Source organism: Brienomyrus brachyistius, chromosome 3 (genome assembly GCF_023856365.1).
Source record: "Brienomyrus brachyistius isolate T26 chromosome 3, BBRACH_0.4, whole genome shotgun sequence".
NCBI classification, from domain to species: Eukaryota; Metazoa; Chordata; class Actinopteri; order Osteoglossiformes; family Mormyridae; genus Brienomyrus; species Brienomyrus brachyistius.
Window position 1 is genome coordinate 35,672,374 of NC_064535.1, and position 19,016 is coordinate 35,691,389.

General features: G+C 39.5%; 3 protein-coding genes and 1 long non-coding RNA gene across 4 annotated transcripts; 2 read left to right on the forward strand and 2 right to left on the reverse strand.

The window, feature by feature from the left end:
* Positions 1–402: 402 nt before the first annotated feature.
* Positions 403–2,487, reverse strand: LOC125738693 (uncharacterized). The gene has a single exon (XM_049007893.1). The coding sequence runs from the start codon at positions 2,485–2,487 to the stop codon at positions 403–405; it is 2,085 nt and encodes a 694-aa protein (XP_048863850.1).
* A 3,717-nt stretch (positions 2,488–6,204) lies between these two features.
* On the forward strand, positions 6,205–6,890 carry LOC125739336 (uncharacterized). Its single transcript, XR_007397122.1, has 3 exons — positions 6,205–6,287; positions 6,519–6,567; positions 6,860–6,890. It is a non-coding gene; the product is annotated as an uncharacterized LOC125739336 (long non-coding RNA).
* A 6,723-nt stretch (positions 6,891–13,613) lies between these two features.
* LOC125739328 (uncharacterized) lies at positions 13,614–16,063 on the reverse strand. The gene is made up of 2 exons (XM_049009331.1): positions 15,449–16,063; positions 13,614–15,115 (listed from the first exon to the last, which is right to left on the reverse strand). The coding sequence occupies exons 1-2, from the start codon at positions 15,945–15,947 to the stop codon at positions 14,610–14,612; spliced, it is 1,005 nt and encodes a 334-aa protein (XP_048865288.1). The 5' UTR covers positions 15,948–16,063; the 3' UTR covers positions 13,614–14,609.
* Positions 16,064–16,550: 487 nt separating this feature from the next.
* LOC125739330 (uncharacterized) lies at positions 16,551–18,693 on the forward strand. The gene is made up of 2 exons (XM_049009333.1): positions 16,551–17,350; positions 17,933–18,693. The coding sequence occupies exons 1-2, from the start codon at positions 16,882–16,884 to the stop codon at positions 18,436–18,438; spliced, it is 975 nt and encodes a 324-aa protein (XP_048865290.1). The 5' UTR covers positions 16,551–16,881; the 3' UTR covers positions 18,439–18,693.
* Positions 18,694–19,016: the final 323 nt, after the last annotated feature.

Consider the following 19,016-nt stretch of genomic DNA (forward strand, 5'->3'; position numbering starts at 1 on the left):
TGCAGAGCCCTAACCTGGCAAAGTGGGCAGACATGCAAACAAACACGACCCAGAGCTGGGAGATGGACGCGATCTTTGGTGAGACCTCTGGCTTGTCGTCGTCGTCTTCTTGCTTGACCTTTGATGGTGAGGTCAGGCCTCTTTTGACAGTTTAAATCCCTAGATAGATTCCTCATAATGTTTCACAATGCAGCACATTTATAATCACACAAAATGTAACTTAACATAATGCAAATAGTAACAATTAAGTGTCCAATGAATCCAAGCAAGAGCAAATGTACCTTTTCTGGCATTAATGTTATGTGCATGTATGAGCTTATGCATGTGCATCTTTCTGATATTCAAATCTATGTTCTGTCGCTATTTATTATTTTTTGAGTTATTCATGCTGTTATAGAACCTTTAAACAAACTGATCTTCATCTTCCTGACTCATTTCTTTAAATGCAGATTCTGTTATTTCTTTCATCTCTTTCATTTTCTCCTCAGACACTGGGGGTAGCATCGGCTTTAGTGCCCCTTCAATTCTGTTCATTCTTTCTTTTGCCTTCTGATTAAATGTCTGGTTGTTCTTCATCACAAGATCTCTTATTGCTTCTTGAGCTTCTTCACATGCATCATGTAATTTTTGACGTTCACTTTTGAATTCTGGTCTTCTGGGATCCAGAGCCATGAGTTTGCCCAGACTGCTGATCCTGTCCATCAGGTGTTTGTCGGAAACCTCAACGTAGGTCCCTGAGATCATGTTAACCAAGCTGGCTACATTTGACGCATAAAAAGCCTGCTGGTAGATCAGGTCTTTCATGAACTTTTTTGTGTTATATGACAGATGTTTCTGAGATGCCTTCTGAGACTGTTTGACAAAATCAGTCAGAGATCTATGCAGGCAGGTCTTAACGATGTTTGAGATCATCTGAAAGAAGCGTATCATCTTCTCCCACTGCTCTTTCACTCTTCCCATCGCATCTAGACCTTTGACCAGCATTTTAATGGTGGTGTTGAAGTCGATCTCTTTCACTTCACAGTTTCTCAGTGTGACTAAGATCTCTCTCAGCTCCTTCTGGTTTTTCTCCAGGTTTTCCAAACTCTGCTGTTGCATCTCTTTCGCATTATCCAGCTGGGCTCGACTCTGTTCTATGCGGAAACGGGCGTTCTCCGCCAATATTTCATTATCCTCTTTTTTCTGACTCCCTTTAGCTTGCTGTGGGGGTTGGGGTGTAAAAGCTGGTGTGTTTGTGAAGGCCTTGTTCTCGCAGTCAAATTTCTTACTCAACATCAACAGCTTCTGTATTCTTTCAGTCAAGCCCTTTGTCTTGGCATCGTCGCATTTCCCGTCAGGTGCGATCTTTGAGAGCTCAGAGCACAGTTCAATAGCGTCTGTGCAGATGTCGAGTGCGGCCTTTTTGGCTTTACATTGTTTTTCACTCTCCACTGAGGTTTTAATTCGATTATATTGTTCCCCCACGTACGATGTTATTGTTCTGTCTTCTTTTTGATCATATATCTCTGACCATTTAATTTCATTGTCACCAGTATAGCCGCTCAGTGTCTCTGCCAGCTTTAGCAGCTGGCCTGATTTTGAAAGCACATCATTCGTAGCAAGGATGTCCTCACTTTCAGTTTTTGCATGCTGGGAACATGCTTCTTTGCTTCTGAGATTCAATGTAATACTTAATTTATCTGCCATGGTTGCTGCCAAGTTTGTCTTGCACAGGGCAAGAGAAGACATAATCCCCAAAACACCCTCAGTGACTCCCTCTACAATTTTCATGCCAATCATACGCCATTCCGATGGCAGTGAATCCATTGCTGCATCAAATTCCTTCTGTGCATCATCTAACTTTTTGTTCATGTTCTCATACATTTTCTGAGCCCTTTCCTTTGCTTTCTCTGAATCCTCCTTTCTCATTTCTGTCTCCTCAATTTTACGCTTGACTTCTTCCAGTTCATCACCATATACCTTCTTTGCACCCACGCAAGCTTCTAAAAGTTCTTGGATCAGATTAATAACAAAGGTGAACTTTTTCTCTGTTCCCTCAGCCAGTTGTACACATTGGTCTGATATAGTAGATATGTTCTCCAGTTGGTCAGGGAGGAGGGTTTGGACCAGCTCATCATTGTCCTGTAGTAATATCTGAACTGACGTCCTGATGTACGCTGGCACACTGCCAGTGTGGAGACGGATCTGGTCCATGTTCTTGTGAGCCTCATTGAATGCCGCCCATCCAGAATTAGCCACTTGCATTAGACAGGCACGGAATGAGTCTGGGTACTTGATTAACTGAAATCCATCTTTTGGAGGGTTTTTATTGATGGAGAAATCTACATTAGAGGAGATACAGACCAGCTCCCCCAGAATGGCTATGGAGACTGGGGCAGGTACCAAGTACTCCTCCCAGTTAGCATATGGTTGCATTATCAGCTTGGTGTCATCTCTGAAATCCTCAGCCTTGGAAATTGATTGGGTAGCTTTCACTAAGTCTCCCATTGTCTTCTTTCCTGTAAGGAAACAGAATTGTGTTCTGTGACACAGATTTGAGCAAAGAGGTTTATCTGAAATAGTGAACATTGTTTTCAGATTTAAATATAGAATTGTATACAATACAGACAATGGTAGTAGACACTCCTCTACTTACGAACTTTCAACTTACGAACTTTCAGACATATGAACGAAGAGGACTGTAAGTTCAAATTGTGTTCATTGGGCTCCCATTTCCTATTATCTTACCCCTAACTCAACACATAAAGAGAAAGTGAAAGCTGAAGGTGGATAAAGTCTGGGGTGGACCTGGGCTAAATCTGGCCCATGTGAAAACTTAAGTCAGATAAAAACCTGGACTGTGTTTCGTATTCATGCCGTGATGCGAGGCTGCTCAGAGCGGCGTCCGAAAAAAGAAGCCAATGTCAAATACCGAAAGCAAAGACTAGCGACGTGAAGAACTATTCAATGAGGGAAAATGAGAAGGGAACAATACAAGGAGGAGAGCTTTAGGGATTGCAATCCCCCGGCAACAGGACTCAGCAAAGGGCATCTGGTGACAATTTGCTTATGTCCACAGTTCTACTAGGTTTGCTGACAGGAAGCTTTAACACCGATCCGTACGTAAGACGCTTGTCTGATTTATGATAAACGCTGTCATGCATCTGCATGAAACACTCTCTCCAAACAATTTATCTACTGGCAAATACCTTGCTTGCTTACTTACTTAGATTACAATGTTCTGTTAATATTTTTTTGTTTGTTTTCGCTTATTCTCCCTTAGCACATACAGTTAGTTCTCCTATAAAATATTCTGAGTACTATATTAGCTTACTTACCTGCTGATGAAGTAATGAAACAAAATGCTTGCAGATGCTGGCAGCTGAACGCCTTCCTGTCCCAGAATGTATATCATAGGTGGCTGTTGTGTTGCTTTTATTCTCTAACTTTCTGCCCAACACACCCACCCAGTGTACACAGTGGTTATCAGCTCATTTGCACCAACATTACAGATTATGTATTTTATTGAAGGCCAACATAGGAGATAGACTTTGACTTGAAATAAATGTTTGCTGTGGAAGTTAAGCTCTCAAAAAGAGCAGATGTTCATAGTGGACATACTACTACTTCTCCTCCTTTGATTTAATAATTTTCATTTTTAAGGATGAAGACCACAAATAAGACAAACCTGAGTAACTGGACCCCATTAAAGAGTGATGGAGAACTAAGCTAGCAGAGCAAAAAGCTATAGTATATGTACAATATACCTGCAGACATGCACACTATAAGGACTTTATGCTAAATTTTTCTGCTATGTGCATCTTCTCCAGAATGTTAGTCATAGACAGTATGATATTCGTAATGATCACAGTATTCCATGGCATGCAATAGATGACTAAATCATCCAAGTAGGCTGCAAAATTGTGTTACATGCTTGATGGACATGGTCCATTAAACACTGAAATGTGTCTTCTAGTTATTAGTTAACAGTACTAGTCATTAGTTAACTAGCTGTCAGTTAGTATCAATTCAGCCTTGTTTGTTAGGTCAGCTGCTGTTATATATGGGTTTTTTAGTTCTGGCCAAAGTCCTGGGCTGAAAAAGCACGATATGGGGCTCTGGTGTATCGCTGCAGGCGGTAGCCCTCAGCTAACCCTCATCTCAATCTTTTAATCCTGCAGACTTTGATCGGCACTCCCATTTATCACCCTGTATAATCATTACATCATTCTTTATTTTAAAAGAAGTTCATGAAACGTTCACTACTATTAGCAGAATACCCTGTGATGTTGGACTCTGATCGTGCTCCGCAGCCGTGCCAACCCATTGTAGTTTCGCTTTCACCTAATTGGTGGTGCTATTTAACCCATTATCCGGCTTCCTCAGTGCGAGGGAGTGTCGAATTACTGAGTGTTTCTGTACCTCACTGGTCTCCCTGCTGTGTGGTTTTGTGCATGTGATTCTTCTGATCCTTTGCACATTGAGTGTGTGTACCAATCTCCCTGCCTTTCCTTTCACTTCCAGGATAGACTCCTCAGCGGTTCAACCCTCCCTTATGTCCCCAGCCGTTGTATTTGCTCTCTGTTAGCTGGTTATAGCCCAGGAATTAATTCCAATTTCAGAATGTATTCAACAAAGTCAATGTCATTACACTGCCCCTCCCCCATCGACTCTAGGACTGCATCCTGGACCTGCTTCTGGGAGTCTCTCTACCTTAGAAGTGAGTTTCCCCACTCGCCTTACCAGAATCCCAGGCCATGGAGCAGTACATGTATCTGGAGGAGGTGCTTTGTACTGGGTGATGGTGGACATCGAGGGCTATGTCGCTCCTGCCCAATCTGCACGCAGTTCAGGACCCCCCCGAGCGATTGCATCTGGCCAGCTCCATCCCTTATTCACGTGGCCATGATCTTCATCACTGATTTGTCAAAATCTCAGGGGTCTGCCATAATCCAGGTCATTTTCAACTAATATTTTAAGATGTGCAGACTTGTTCCTCTTCCCAAGTCGTCCCTAACGCCTTAGCTGCCTAACATTGTGTTCAACCAGGTTTTCAGGTATGGAAGAAAACATATATGTTCAGCCTTTATAATTATCCTAGCACCCCCCCCCCCCCAGGTTGAATTACTCAAATCTGACTCCAGACCCAATCGCCTATAAGCATTTCTAAGTTCTGATTAGTTACAAAATACAAGCAAGACAATCTTAACCCTCCACCTCTACTGGTTTACCTTGGTATCATGGTGGTCACCTTTCACCCAGCATCTCTGCCATTTGCTTGATACTCAAAATATGCTATTTTCCCCATGGGCTTCTGGTATCAAGCGTATACTATGGGTGCTTCATAATTCTTGCTCATGCACTTAAATCCTACCATACAGCATATTGCATATCCATATTGCAATTATAATCTTGATCTACAGTTTTCTGTGCACTTCCTTGAGCATAATGATTCGGGGCAGTTTCAAATCCCTTCCTGCCGGTGCCCCCCCCTCTCCCCCCACAGATGTTTCCCTCTGCCTGTCTCCCCAAGGTCTATTGGCCTGCGAAGCTGACTACACGCAGGCTGCTGTCAAGCAATATTAATAATTGGGACAACAGGTGTGGTTTTCCACACCTTATTTGGCCAACTATGTCCTCACATGCAGGGAATTTGTCTCCAGTTGTCCATGGTTATCATACACACAGCAGATACATACACAGTTAAGACAAGACATAGGTGAAATATAATTCACTTGTTATATACAATGAGAATGTGTTGTTGATATATAAAAAATGTATATAAAAAGTGCAGGAGTGCATATCAGTGCATGGTTTGCTGGTATAAATAAATGTATGTAAAAACAATTCAGTAAGGCCAGTGAGTCATCTTCAGTAAGGCCAGTGCGTTCTGTGGCACTGCAATTATGAGACCCTGCATAACCATTAAACCATGGAGAATGTCTGGTGGTTCTGGTTATTATTATAGGAGATACTCGATCCAAAACCTGACAGCACATTTTTATTTAAGTTTTACTTTATTTTTCTTAATATTTCTACTAGAAATTAATTTGCATTGCTTATTGTGGCTCTCATGAATGTTAGAGAATAACCTCTTTTAAGGTGTCACATCATAATAATCCACGTTAGGTTGGACTTTGCTCCCGTACTGCAGCCGCGCCCCAAGCTCGGCCTCCCTCTCAGAAAGAATACTGACGTCTGGGCTTTGTTTTAGTTTTGGTTTAGCCTACGTTGGCACCCTCAGCTGCAGACCCTCAATGGTTCTCTGACAACAGCCGGACTGGATGACACATTAAAGGAAAATGGCTGTAAGTATATAACCCTTTACGCCTGTTAACTGTAGCACGTTTTTTTACTTCTCCAACATAATCTGTTGATCTGTGAGCCTTATACTGAGTTTTGTGAGCCTCGTTCACTGCTCACAAACATGCAGCAAAAACCGGCCGCTTATATTGATCACGGCTGTCTGGGTGAAATTGGTCACTATACTGTAAGTGGATGATCATTATAACCGATTTTTCTTTTTCTTTATGTCTCAGGCAGATTGACATCTAACTGACATTTGTATGTTTGTTACATGACTATAAGGTAATAAAACGTACAGTGTCACTATATATTTCATTTTATTGACTTTCAAAATACAATTCAGCTGTTTCAAACACTTTTCAAATTGCTGTAGTGTACAAGTTAAATGAGTGAACTGCGTATAATTAAAATATTCTATAATACAGTAGAATATTGTACATAAAATATAACTTATTACAGTTTTGCTCCTGCATCTCATTGGCTCATTCATATCATAAATTTTGATGAATGAGTCTATATTCGTCATTGAGAGAAAATGACTCTCTTTTTCCTGTCATGTTTTCTGTGCCTGCAGCATTAGCCAAGACCCAAAATCAACACTGTAAGTGGACTACTTCATTAATATAAGCAGTTTATTTAAACAGTATTTGTACAGGAATGATTCTGTCCCAAACTTTTTGATCCTTACTGTATAAGCGGTTGATCACTATAACCATGATCACTATAAGCTCTCAATGATCACTATAAGTGGTTGCCACTGTATTATCGCAACAAAGGCCAAACCTCTTTAGGTCACTGCAGAAAAGCTGTGCTGCACAGAAATGCACTAAAATAAGAGTTAACCAAAAATAAGTGTTCACAAAAAGGTGGTACTTGATTCTACTTGACATGAAACTCAGTCTAGGGAGTCTCTGGGGCAGAGTGGAAATATATGAATTAAGACAGAATATCTTTAATGAACAATTGTTTTTGTCTTTTAAAATAAATTCTCTTTAAGCAAGAACAAGTGGAGTTGAACAGAATCCAGTCACACAGATAAACAGCAGCACAAAATGAATCATTAACCGGGTAATTTGAAGTCACACCCTTAGTTGCTTAGTGACTCAGCAATTTTCAACAAAACTTGTTGAAGTGAAAGTGAAACTCAATAACATTAAACTTAAGTCTTAAGTCATTAAAAATATATATGCTATATTATTACAAATGCATTGTAGCAGGATTTGGGTTGTGGGTCATTTTAAAATAAAAATATACAAGCTCTTTTATAAACACAGAATTCTGCTTGTTATCAGTATAACATTAAATAGAATTAGGCATATATAACGCAGCACAAGGCGTGTTGAGGTAGCATTTCACTATATTAATCAATCATGATGGTTCAAGGATTTCATGCAGGAACTATATTAGTTCATGAATTGTTCTTGAGTAATAACTGAGTAACTAAGGTGTTTGTGCCTCTTCAAATAAAGTGCTTCCCATCTCGGTAATGTACACAACCAATCCTGGGTGACCGACTCTGCTGTGTCACAATATTTTATTGGAGTGCACAGTCCAAACAACAGTAAATATATTCCAACTCCTCTCGATCGACATCTCTGATCGCTTCCTTCGGTCTTTTAAGACATCAAGAGACAGTAAAAGTTGAAGGCCTGGGTATCTGGGGGTAGTCCGCAGATGGGGGTAGTCCGCAGATGAAGGTAGTCTGCAGTGCAGGTGCGACATCTAAAAAAAAGAATGAGGACATAGCTAGAATTTTGGAGCCAAACTAAAATACTGAAACAAAAGACATGCAAAGTACAAAACAATGGAATAAATTGGAAAAATGGAACAAAGCAAAAACAGAAAGACAAAAATGATATAAAGTACAGAGGGTTAGGCACAGCAACCACCCAGGAACCGATCTCAGCAGGAATCCCCTGGTGACAGGTTGCTTTTAATGTCCATGGTTCTTCCAGCAGGGTTTGCTGACTGGAAGAAGTTCTAACACTGACTGGCCGGAATGCAAGACAGAAGCTTTGTATCTGATATTAAATAGTTAAATGAAAATAATATTAATTTGTTTAAATATTTGTCTATGAAGTAACCAGACGAAATACTTCACTGCTCACTTCAATATTCACTGCTGAAAGCCTTATGAAATCTGTGGTTGTTGTGAGCAACTTTTATTCTCTTATTCTCTTTTATGCTCCACAACAAATCTGCACAACACACACATTTACACCCCCATGTTCTACTGAAACGTTCTGCATTGTTTTTTCCCCTCATTTAAGCTAACTCCATATTTGGTAACTTTTCAGCAACAGATAGTTAAAAAAATGTCTGCTCTGGAGGTCAACTTTTCAAAGGAAGAAAAGTCCATGGTGGATGTAATATCACATCTTGATGAGGGTATCCTTTGCTTTAAGGACCTTTCACTCATTGTACTTAATAATGAAGGCGACAAAGAGGCGAAATATGATGAGCTTCGCTCTTTAATTACAAAAATGAGGGATAACTTTGCGCAAGCAGAGCAAAGAGCTTCTGGTATTTTAGGAAGTATAGATAAAGAGTGTGAGGAATTAACTCAACAGAAAGGAAAACTGCAACGACAACTGGATGATAAGAAAATGGAATGGAATAAACTGCTGGACCAGTTTTCAAGTCAGGAAAACATGCTAAGAGACCATAAAAAACTTATAGCAAATGAAGAGGAAAATTTAAAATCAACAAAGGCAAAAGTTAATGTGATGCGTAGAAGAATGGATCACGATGAAGCTATGAGGAACGCTGGGATCCGGCTGATGTTTGTTCCGCTGGTTGGAACCGTAGTTGGTGAGTGATAAATTTGGCCATGTTTCCTTTCCGTGTAACATCATGTTTTTCATGCATACTGTATTGAAAAGTTTAAAATGGCCCAGTATATTTTAAGGAGAAAAATGTTATGCAAGGTATTACCCAAGCCAGAAAACAAAGGGGCGTCAAAGCTAGTGTACGTGCTGTTAAAATCTAACAGAGCAAAACAATTGGGGCGTGATTCATGTTTAGCTGGAAGTATCACAGGTTTGACTTTCAGTGCAGGTGGCTACCAGCTGCAGGGCATCTGCAGAAAAACTTCTTTAATACTGTCAGACATGAGTAAGAACTGATCTGGGCTGTGAACAGAAGTATGTGACGAAGGGGAGGGAGGAGGGACTGTTTTGGGGAGCAGGAGTGCTGAGGAGCACAAGGGAGACACACAGGTGTGAGATTTTGTTCAGTGCCTGAGATAAAAACCTGGATTTTTCTATAACTGGCAATGAGCTTGTTGCCTGTATTCTCCCTTATTGTCTTGATTTGATGGACTGGCTAGTTATATTGTCTACATATATATATATATATATATATATATATATATATATATATATATATATATTTGTTTTACAGGAGGTGGCCTGTACTGGGTCTACCAGAAAAGTCTGAATGGCAGAAAAAATGCCAAAAATCAAGCTCAGATGGAAGTTGAAAACTTGGAACATCAACTGACAAGTTCTGCACAGAGTGTTTCTGACTGTCAGACAAAGATCAACCAGAAGACACAGGAGATTTCTCAAGTTAACACCAGTTTGGAGGTGTTACGAAGAACCATAGAAGACGTCACACAGCAGCGCCTTGTTATAGCTGATGTCCAGGAGAAGTTCAGGAATGCTGTCAGGGTTTTGACCGATCTAGCTGGGAAAGCTACAGTAGGTGAGGTACAGACAAGGAAGTTTATTCTCTTTGAGCCCCTCATGACGGTACTTCAGGAAATCTTTAAATGTGTTCTGCAAATGTCAGATAAGAAGGGTCATCTTCAGTGTGTCAAAACAACTTTAAAACCAATACAAAGTGCTTTTGAGCAGGTCAGGTCAGGTCAGGTTGGGGAGCATGCGCTGGTGCAGCTCATTTCTGCACCCACCACACGGCGAAACTCCTCGGGATCCCGGCCAGCGATCCCCCAGGCCGACACACGGTCCAAGCCCACCCTCCGGAAATGGGCATCCATCTGCCGCAGCCAGGTGTTACGTAGGCATCCCCATGGCCCGGTCCAGCCGCTTGACTCCCCAGAAATGAGGATCCTGCGAGACGAACAGGATAGGAGAAAGATGAAAGCTTTGTGTGACAAAGAGGATGATCATGCTGATAGCAAGTCAGTAGAGCACATTTTCATAAACCTCTTTAAAACAGGCATTTTCATCGTCTTTCTGTCCATAATTTTTGCGAAACTATGCTTGTATTTATGGGCATGACTTGTGACGTGCAAAAAATACTTTTTTTATTCTTCCCTGGAAATTGTGTTATTCAGCCTCTTTAATGTACTAGCAAAATAATGGACCTATTGATCACTTTAACAGTAGCACATGCTTTTATTTATTTCACAAAATCATTGCAGAGCTTGTATAGAAAGAATTTGTTTCTATTGATTTATAGATGATTGAATTTTGTGTTGTCTTTTTCAAGTCAGATTTTGTGGTGAAATGATATATATAAGATATAAGGGGCAAATGTTTTATGTTCCAAAATGGTTAATGAGTAGCAGGTGTACGGGGGGGGCAATAAACACTATAACCAATAAAATCTCTGCTTTTAGAAGTATGTCACATATAGGGTCATTATTCCTTGAACTGAGTGACACTGAGGTACAAATTCACTCCATTAACAGAAAAAATGTCCTTTTTAACATACAGCTTATTGTGTCATTAATTCTTTTTTATTGCAATGCTATAAAAAATAAAAATCTTGTTTTCAAACTGGAAATGCTTTTACGTCGACTTTCACGATGTTTCTGCTAATACGTGACGGTTCTCTTATACAGTGAGCCTGACTTGTGCAGCCAGTCACGAGAAATGTACCAGCGCTTCCAGTCTCCCTTCCAATGCACTACAGACTTGTTTTAGATTTTGTAATTATTAATTATGGGTGTGTAGACCTGAGCCCCAACCTCACTGCTAACCTAAAGCAACTGTTCTAGATCCGCAAGTGTGACCTATGGAATTTCACCTCAGTCAACCTGGGGCATGGCACAGGCAGAAAAACGGTCCACAGTGCCGATCCAACATAAATGAAGTTTATTAGGAAAAATAACTAAAGAAACCACAGAGTAAATAGACAGGGGAACAGGCTTCAGGTTACAAATGTTATAAAGAGCAAGCACCGAAATACAAAGATAACGAGGACTAACAAAGGGCAGGTGAGGATAATCACAACATTGACCAATGAACAAAGGAGCAGGGAAACAGGCAAAAGGCAGAACTACAATAGATAAGCATTGAACAAGGGAACTCTAACCAACACCAAAACTAGAAAGCATCAACCACTTAGCCCTAGAAACTAGGGAAGATGATATAGAGGCTGAAAGACTAGGACCATAGTTAAACAGGACACAAGCAGAACAAACCAAAACAGGGAAACAACTAATAAAAAGGGAAAACTAGGGAAAAAAGAAAATTAATAAACAAACAAAATGGCTGAGGACTGATCTCTGACCAGCCTCAAACCCCTGCCCAGTGGGTTTCAGTCTCAGAACCACATGCACAACCTTCTAAGACACAGCAGCCCAGGGAGCAAGGAAGACACACTAGGGACTAGCGCTACACATCAGAGGGGGAACAGCAGGGTAAGCAGCGACATCTGCTGGCTATAAGTGACAAGACATGTAGGGCAGGGATGAACTGGCACGGACCCTGACACTGCTATACTTTATATTTCTACACTAAGTTTAAAGACATTAAATATACCAGCTATGTCCTTGAACCTGACTCACAGAGTGAAATATGGTACCAAAATAATTTTAGTGTCAAACCCACTGCAGGATTAAGCAAGGCTGTTGTGGCTTAAACAGCCTAGATTTTGATTGCGTAAGAGAGGGTTTACGGGTGAGAAAAAAAATTCTGATGTGCCTTTGAATAGAACTGCTGTAGTGGTGGACTTTTCCGGCTATGCGGTTTCCCGTCTGTCCCGTGCCACCCACGTCACCTCCAGCTAACTCAGCACCACTGTGGGGAGCACTGGAGTCAGTTGCCAGAACCCCAGAGGAACGTTTTGCCTACACTGCTGAGTTTGTACCATGAGAAACTGAGGCTGTTCTGAGCTACAGTAGATGGGATAGAGCACGATATCAGGAAGGTGTCCGGAATGCCTTCTATACTCAGGGCATAGTTGCACTTTACACATCATTGTGTTAAAATACACATGCTGCTACATGCACAAAATCAACTGTGCAAAACTGCACTTTTCTAAAAATACCGTCCTTGTATCATATTAAACTGCTGCTAATCATTTGCACATATATGCACACGAAATTACATTCCAATATTGAAATATAATGTTTCTCTGCTGTTGTAATACCTGTGTCATCATCCGGTCGTCTAGAGTCTTACCCCGCAAATGAAACCCTTTTTCGTATCCACGGCTTCCTTCGCCTGCTTCCCTGTGCCGATCGTGACGCTTGCACATATTCTGAATACCTCCGTAAATAATTGCACAATTTCCTCGTTTGCTTAGAGTTTATGTATATATTTATGTGTATAGTTTATTAATATATGTTTGTTCTCTGTGCCTGTTTCTACTGTAAGAACTGGAGCCACGTCGTCACGTCTCACTGTATACATGTATATAGCTGAGATGACAATAAAGTTCGCTTTGGCTTTGATTATGTTTGTTTAAATCGAGCGGTTGTAAGTTGTTTTACGGTGGCTTGGGACACCCTGTGACAAATATCTTGATATGGAACGTGTATAAAAATCAGTGTAACTGACCATGGGACACACTTATGCAGAAAGTCCAGGCAAAAGCACCGCTGTTAAAAGACTGACTTTGAATTCTACGCAAGTGACTCCGGACTCATGTTCGGCTCTAAGGCAAAAACCACGACACAGTGACCAGTGCATCGCTGTCAGTCAGAGATAGTAAATTCAAAGTCAAATAACATAATTAATCTAGCGACTGTTATGGCAATTAATCTAGTTAAAGGATTTGAATAAAATGTAATTTACATGAGAGTAAAAACTATTTTAAAGTTTTCTTCTGGTGAAGAGAAAGTTTCATATTTAAAATCTGTCGCTGAACATGGAAACATATTAACACATTAATATTGCTTTTTCTGTAGAAGTTAAATTTCAGTTTCTTCTTTTCTGTTGTATATATATCTAACTATTACTCATGGAAATATCGCATATGTCAATGTTTGAGCCTATCGTGTCGCCCTAAAAAAGACTGAAAAGTAACATTCTGGGTTACTCCTATAGGTTACTGTAATTGTCACTAAGGACCTACAAACGTTCTAGGAACGCGATGGAAAGACCAAATAGGACCAAAAAGGAAGACAAAAGCAATCAAAAGGATTATAGTTCTTGTATTTCATTAACGGTGCTGAATAAAATTCAGTTTACATTGACTTAAAAACAGCAGTTTGAAGTGTATTGTTCTCACATCAAATGTTTCGGCTGAGGAGAAAGTTACATATACGGTACATATACTTTATTGCTGAACACGCTAACATACAAATACAGTAATATTGCATTTTCTGTAAGAGATAAATTCTGACTTTCATGACTTTCATTTCATTTAGGCCACTTAAAAAAAAAATTGGTTCTCGTCCTTTTTTTGGAGGGGGTGGGTTTTTTTTTTTTTTTTACAAATTTTGATTGACTGTTTGGACTTTCAAATATGTAAGAAAGTACATATTTGAAAATGCATACCGAAGAGAGCAGACCTACTTAGTACGCCTCCTCAGTTCTTCGCTTGTTGCGTTTCAAATATATTAAATGTAAGAAAATACAAGAATGTAAATTCCTTGATCCATGTGTATCTCAGAAATGCCTTCCCAACTATGGATTTGGATACTTTATGCTGATGTTTCATTCGTGAATATAAAAATGATACTATTTGAAACCAATATTATGTTTGTCATTCCCATTCTAAATGAACAACCAAGATTTTAAAATATATATCTAGAAAGAAAGTGTATTAAAACATGTTAAAACACGAGGAATTTACAAAATACAGGAACCTGAATGGTTGAACAAGGAAATGCAACTCTACAAACATCACTTTCCCAGATTTAAATCTTTGCACCAGCCCATGTCACGTAGAGACAAATTTAGGTTCATAAAACCATTCCAAGACTATGATTACACAATGTGGATCAATCGTCGATGTGGAATGCTCGGGAAATTCAAATTTCGTCATTCTTGGGCATTTTCCATGCGATTTTTACGAAATAAAAAATAAAAAAAAATTCGGGTCGGAGGCATTTCGGCGGGTCGGGCGGGGACGAGAACCAATTTTTTTTTTAAGTGGCCTTATGAGAATTTGTTTTACTTTTTTTCCTACCAGTAATCATCCCCCTTCTCACACAAAGCTTTCATCTTTCTCGCATTCTCTTCAAAGGCGCTTTGTATTGGTTTTAAAGTTGTTTCGACACACTGAAGATGACCCTTCTTATCTGACATTTGCAGAACACATTTAAAGATTTCCTGAAGTACCGTCATGAGGGGCTCAAACAGAATAAACTTCCTTGTCTGTACCTCGCCTACTTTCGCTATCCCAGCTAGATCGGTCAAAACCCTAACAGCATTCCTGAACTTCTCCTGGACATCAGCTATATCAAGGCGCTGCTGTGTGACGTCTTCTAAGGTTCTTCGTAACACCTCCAAACTGGTGTTAACTTGAGAAATCTCCTGTGTCTTCTGGTTGATCTTTGTCTGACAGTCAGAAACACCTAGAGAACTACTTGCCACTTGACGTTCCCAGTTGTGAACTTCATTTTCAGCCTGATTTTTAGCATCATTTGCGTTGTTCATATCTGTCTGGTAAACCCCAATCAAGGTAGCTCCTGTAAGACAAGAGTTAAAAATCATACAGAAGACAGTGTAATTGCCATATGCTGATAATTCAAAACATGAAATCAGAGTGGGAAGACAATAGGAGAGATGGTGAGGTAACAGGCGCATTAACAATAATATAAAATCTCTGTTTTTTATCTCAGGCACCAAACAAAATCTGAGAATCCAAACCTCTAGTTTGAGAATAAATCCCACACTAGCTTTGACGCCCCTTTGTTTTCCGACTTGAATAATACCTTGAATAACATATTTCTCGTTAAAATATACAGGGCCATTTTAAACTTGAAATAGAAAATATACAAACAACTGTGCAAATTTCTCACCAATTATGGGTCCAACAAACGGAATGAACATCAGACCGATCCCAGCGTTCCTCACAGCTTCATCGTGCTCCATTCTTCTACGCATCTCATTAACTTTTGCCTGCGTTGCTTGTAAGTGTGTATTTGCATTTGCTAACGATCTCTGATGCTCCAGTAGTATGTTTTGCTGACTTGCAAGCTGGTCTTGTAGGTTTTGGCATTCAGTTTTCGTGTCATCCTGTTGTCGTTGCAGTTTTCCTTTCTGTTGAGTTAATTCCTCACACTCTTTATCTATACTTCCTAAAATACCAGAAGCGCTTTGCTCTGCTTCCACGAAGTTATCCTTCCCTTTAATAATTAAAGAGCGAAGCTCATCGTGCTTGTTCTTCATGTTACCTTCATTAGTAAATACAATGACTGAAAGATCATTAAAGCAAAGGATGCCGTCTTTGAGAAGCGGTATTACGTTCACAACGAACACCTCCTCTTTGTTGGAAAGGCTGACTTCCTGACCAGACATTTTTTTCCAATCCGATCTCTTTGTAAAACTTTTGCTTGTATATCTTTTTGTGATCCTCAGCCTTTACAACCGCGTGATTTTGCAGTGAGCTGAGGTAGTCGTGGCTTGAAATAGTCGTGGCTTAAATTCGCATGATTTCAAAGGGGCGTGAATGGCAGTGACTCACGCCCACTCTGATGGGGCTGATGTACATTAAGCAATGAACAATGTAGGTTTAATGAGGAAGAAAAGCATAAAGAAAAAAAAACGAAAGACAATACAATTTACATACTCTTGAAAGAAATATACCTGTAGTTTATAAAATTTGTAATTTGTATTACTTTTAAACTAGAAGGGCTTGGTTTAAGGGCCCGCTGCAGATAAGATCGGTCACCCCTGGTTTAGGGCTTACTTACTATAGGTTGTTGCACAGAGCTGGGATGCAAGGCAGGAAAAAGTATGAAAATAGCAAAGACAACAAAAAAAAAACATTTTTAACTGAGACAAAATAGGAACAAACGATGCATCCCTAGTATAGTTCAAATTCTATATCGTGCACACTTTTATATTGGGGCGATCGCATTGTGAAGTTCTATACCGCTGCGAATCGTATGATTTTAATTACTATCCCAGCTTTCCAGTGAAAAGCTCGATTAGCTACATTAATACTGATTGTTCAGATCTTCGTGCGACATTTTACATTTTGACTTCTGGAGGAATACCGTCAAGACACAAATGAAGAAAAATCACTTATCAATTTTTGTTGTTTTCTTATTTTCTAAGTTTGCTATTGATTATTTAAAACGTCTTTTGAAAACGTCACGCAGATTCAAGCCGCGCCCACTTCGTCTCACTTAAAAGGAGCTCAGTTGTATTCAGACTGGGAATCATAAAATACCGGTGCTAGAAGTCGCTTGTAATAGTCAAAAATGCCTTGTCAGGATGTTAAGCTTTTATGAAAGAGACGTTCGTGATAAACGTAATACCGCTTCTCAAAGACGGTATCCTTTGCTTTAATGATCTTTCAGTCATTGTATTTACTAATGAAGGTAACATGAAGAATAAATACGATGAGCTTCGCTCTTTAATTATTAAAGGGAAGGATAACTTTGCGCAAGCAGAGCAAAGAGCTTCTGGTATTTTAGGAAGTATAGATAAAGAGTGTGAGGAATTAACTCAACAGAAAGGAAAACTGCAACAACAACAGGATGACAAGAAAACTGAATGCAAAAACCTACAAGACCAGCTTGTAAGTCAGCAAAACATACTACTGGAGCGTCAGAGATCGTTAGCAAATGCAAATACACACTTACAAGCAACACAGGCAAAAGTTAATAAGATGCGTAGAAGAATGGAGCACGATGAAGCTGTGAGGAACGCTGGGATCGGTCTGATGTTCATTCCGTTTGTTGGAACCGTAGTTGGTGTGAAATTTGCACAGTTATTTGTATATTTTCTATTTCAAGTTTAAAATGGCCCTGTATATTTTACAGAAAAAAAATTCAATGTATTACCCAAGCCAGAACCAAAGGAGTCTCAAAGCTAGTGTACGTGCTGTTAAAATCTAACAGAGCAAACCGAATGGGGCGTGATTCATGTTTGGCTGGAAGTATCACAGGTTTGACTTTCAGTGCAGGTGGCTACCAGCTGTAGGGCATCTGCAGAAAAACATCTTTAATACTGTCAGACATGAGTAAGAATTGATCTGGGCTGTGAACAGAAGTATGTGACGAAGGGGAGGGAGGAGGGACTGTTTTGGGGAGCAGGAGTACTGAAGAGCACAAGGGAGACACACACAGGTGTGGGATTTATTCTCAAACTAGAGGTTTGGATTCTCAGGGTTTGTTTGTTGCCTGAGATAAAAAAAAAAGATTTTATATTATTGTTAATGCGCCTGTTACCTCGTCATCTCTCCTATTGTCTTCCCACTCTGATTTCATGTTTTGAATTATCAGCATATGGCAATTACATTGTCTTCTGTATGATTTTTAACTCTTGTTTTACAGGAGCTACCCTGATTGGGGTTTACCAGACAGATATGAACAACGCAAATGATGCTAAAAATCAGGCTCAAAGTGAAGTTCACAACTGGGAACGTCAAGTGGCAAGTAGTTCTCTAGGTGTTTCTGACTGTCAGACAAAGATCAACCAGAAGACACAGGAGATTTCTCAAGTTAACACCAATTTGGAGGTGTTACAAAGAACCATAGAAGTCGTCACACAGCAGCGCCTTGTTATAGCTGATGTCCAGGAGAAGTTCAGGAATGCTGTCAGGGTTTTGACCGATCTAGCTGGGATAGCGAAAGTTGGCGAGGTACAGACAAGGAAGTTTATTCTGTTTGAGCCCCTCATGACGGTACTTCAGGAAATCTTTAAATGTGTTCTGCAAATGTCAGATAAGAAGGGTCATCTTCAGTGTGTCGAAACAACTTTAAAACCAATACAAAGTGCTTTTGAAGAGAATGTGAGAAAGATGAAAGCTTTGTGTGACAAGGGGGATGATTACTGGTAGGAAAAAAAGTAAAACAAATTTTCATAAATGAAATGAAAGTCAGAATTTATCTTTTACAAAAAATGTGATATTACTGATATTAAATTGTAAGAAGTCAAACGCCTCCACATGGCCAAACATAACATTGCATTTTCTCTTTACAGAGCATCACATATAACAAAATGAAATGTAAAAAACATTTATTATATATCCATATATGAGATAAATGTGATTGTCCAAAAGACATGCAAATTATCAATATAATTGTATAAGAACTATATAATATATATATATATATATATATATATATATATATATATATATATATATATATATATACACAGAAATATATTGTTATTAGGCTAGATTCAACACAAGTGACATCAAGTAGGCAAATCAATTAATCTAAAAAAACTGGCTGATTATTTAAAATTAGTTTCAGTCAAGAAGAGTAAAAATGCAGCTCTGAAAAAATACCGCAGCACAATTTATGTTTCACATATTTCTCAGTTTATGGGCGTGGTCTGAATATTTTTTTTTGCAAACTGCAGCCTGGGATTCTCTGTTTCTCATGAATGAAGGGCTTCTTCCTTGCTTTA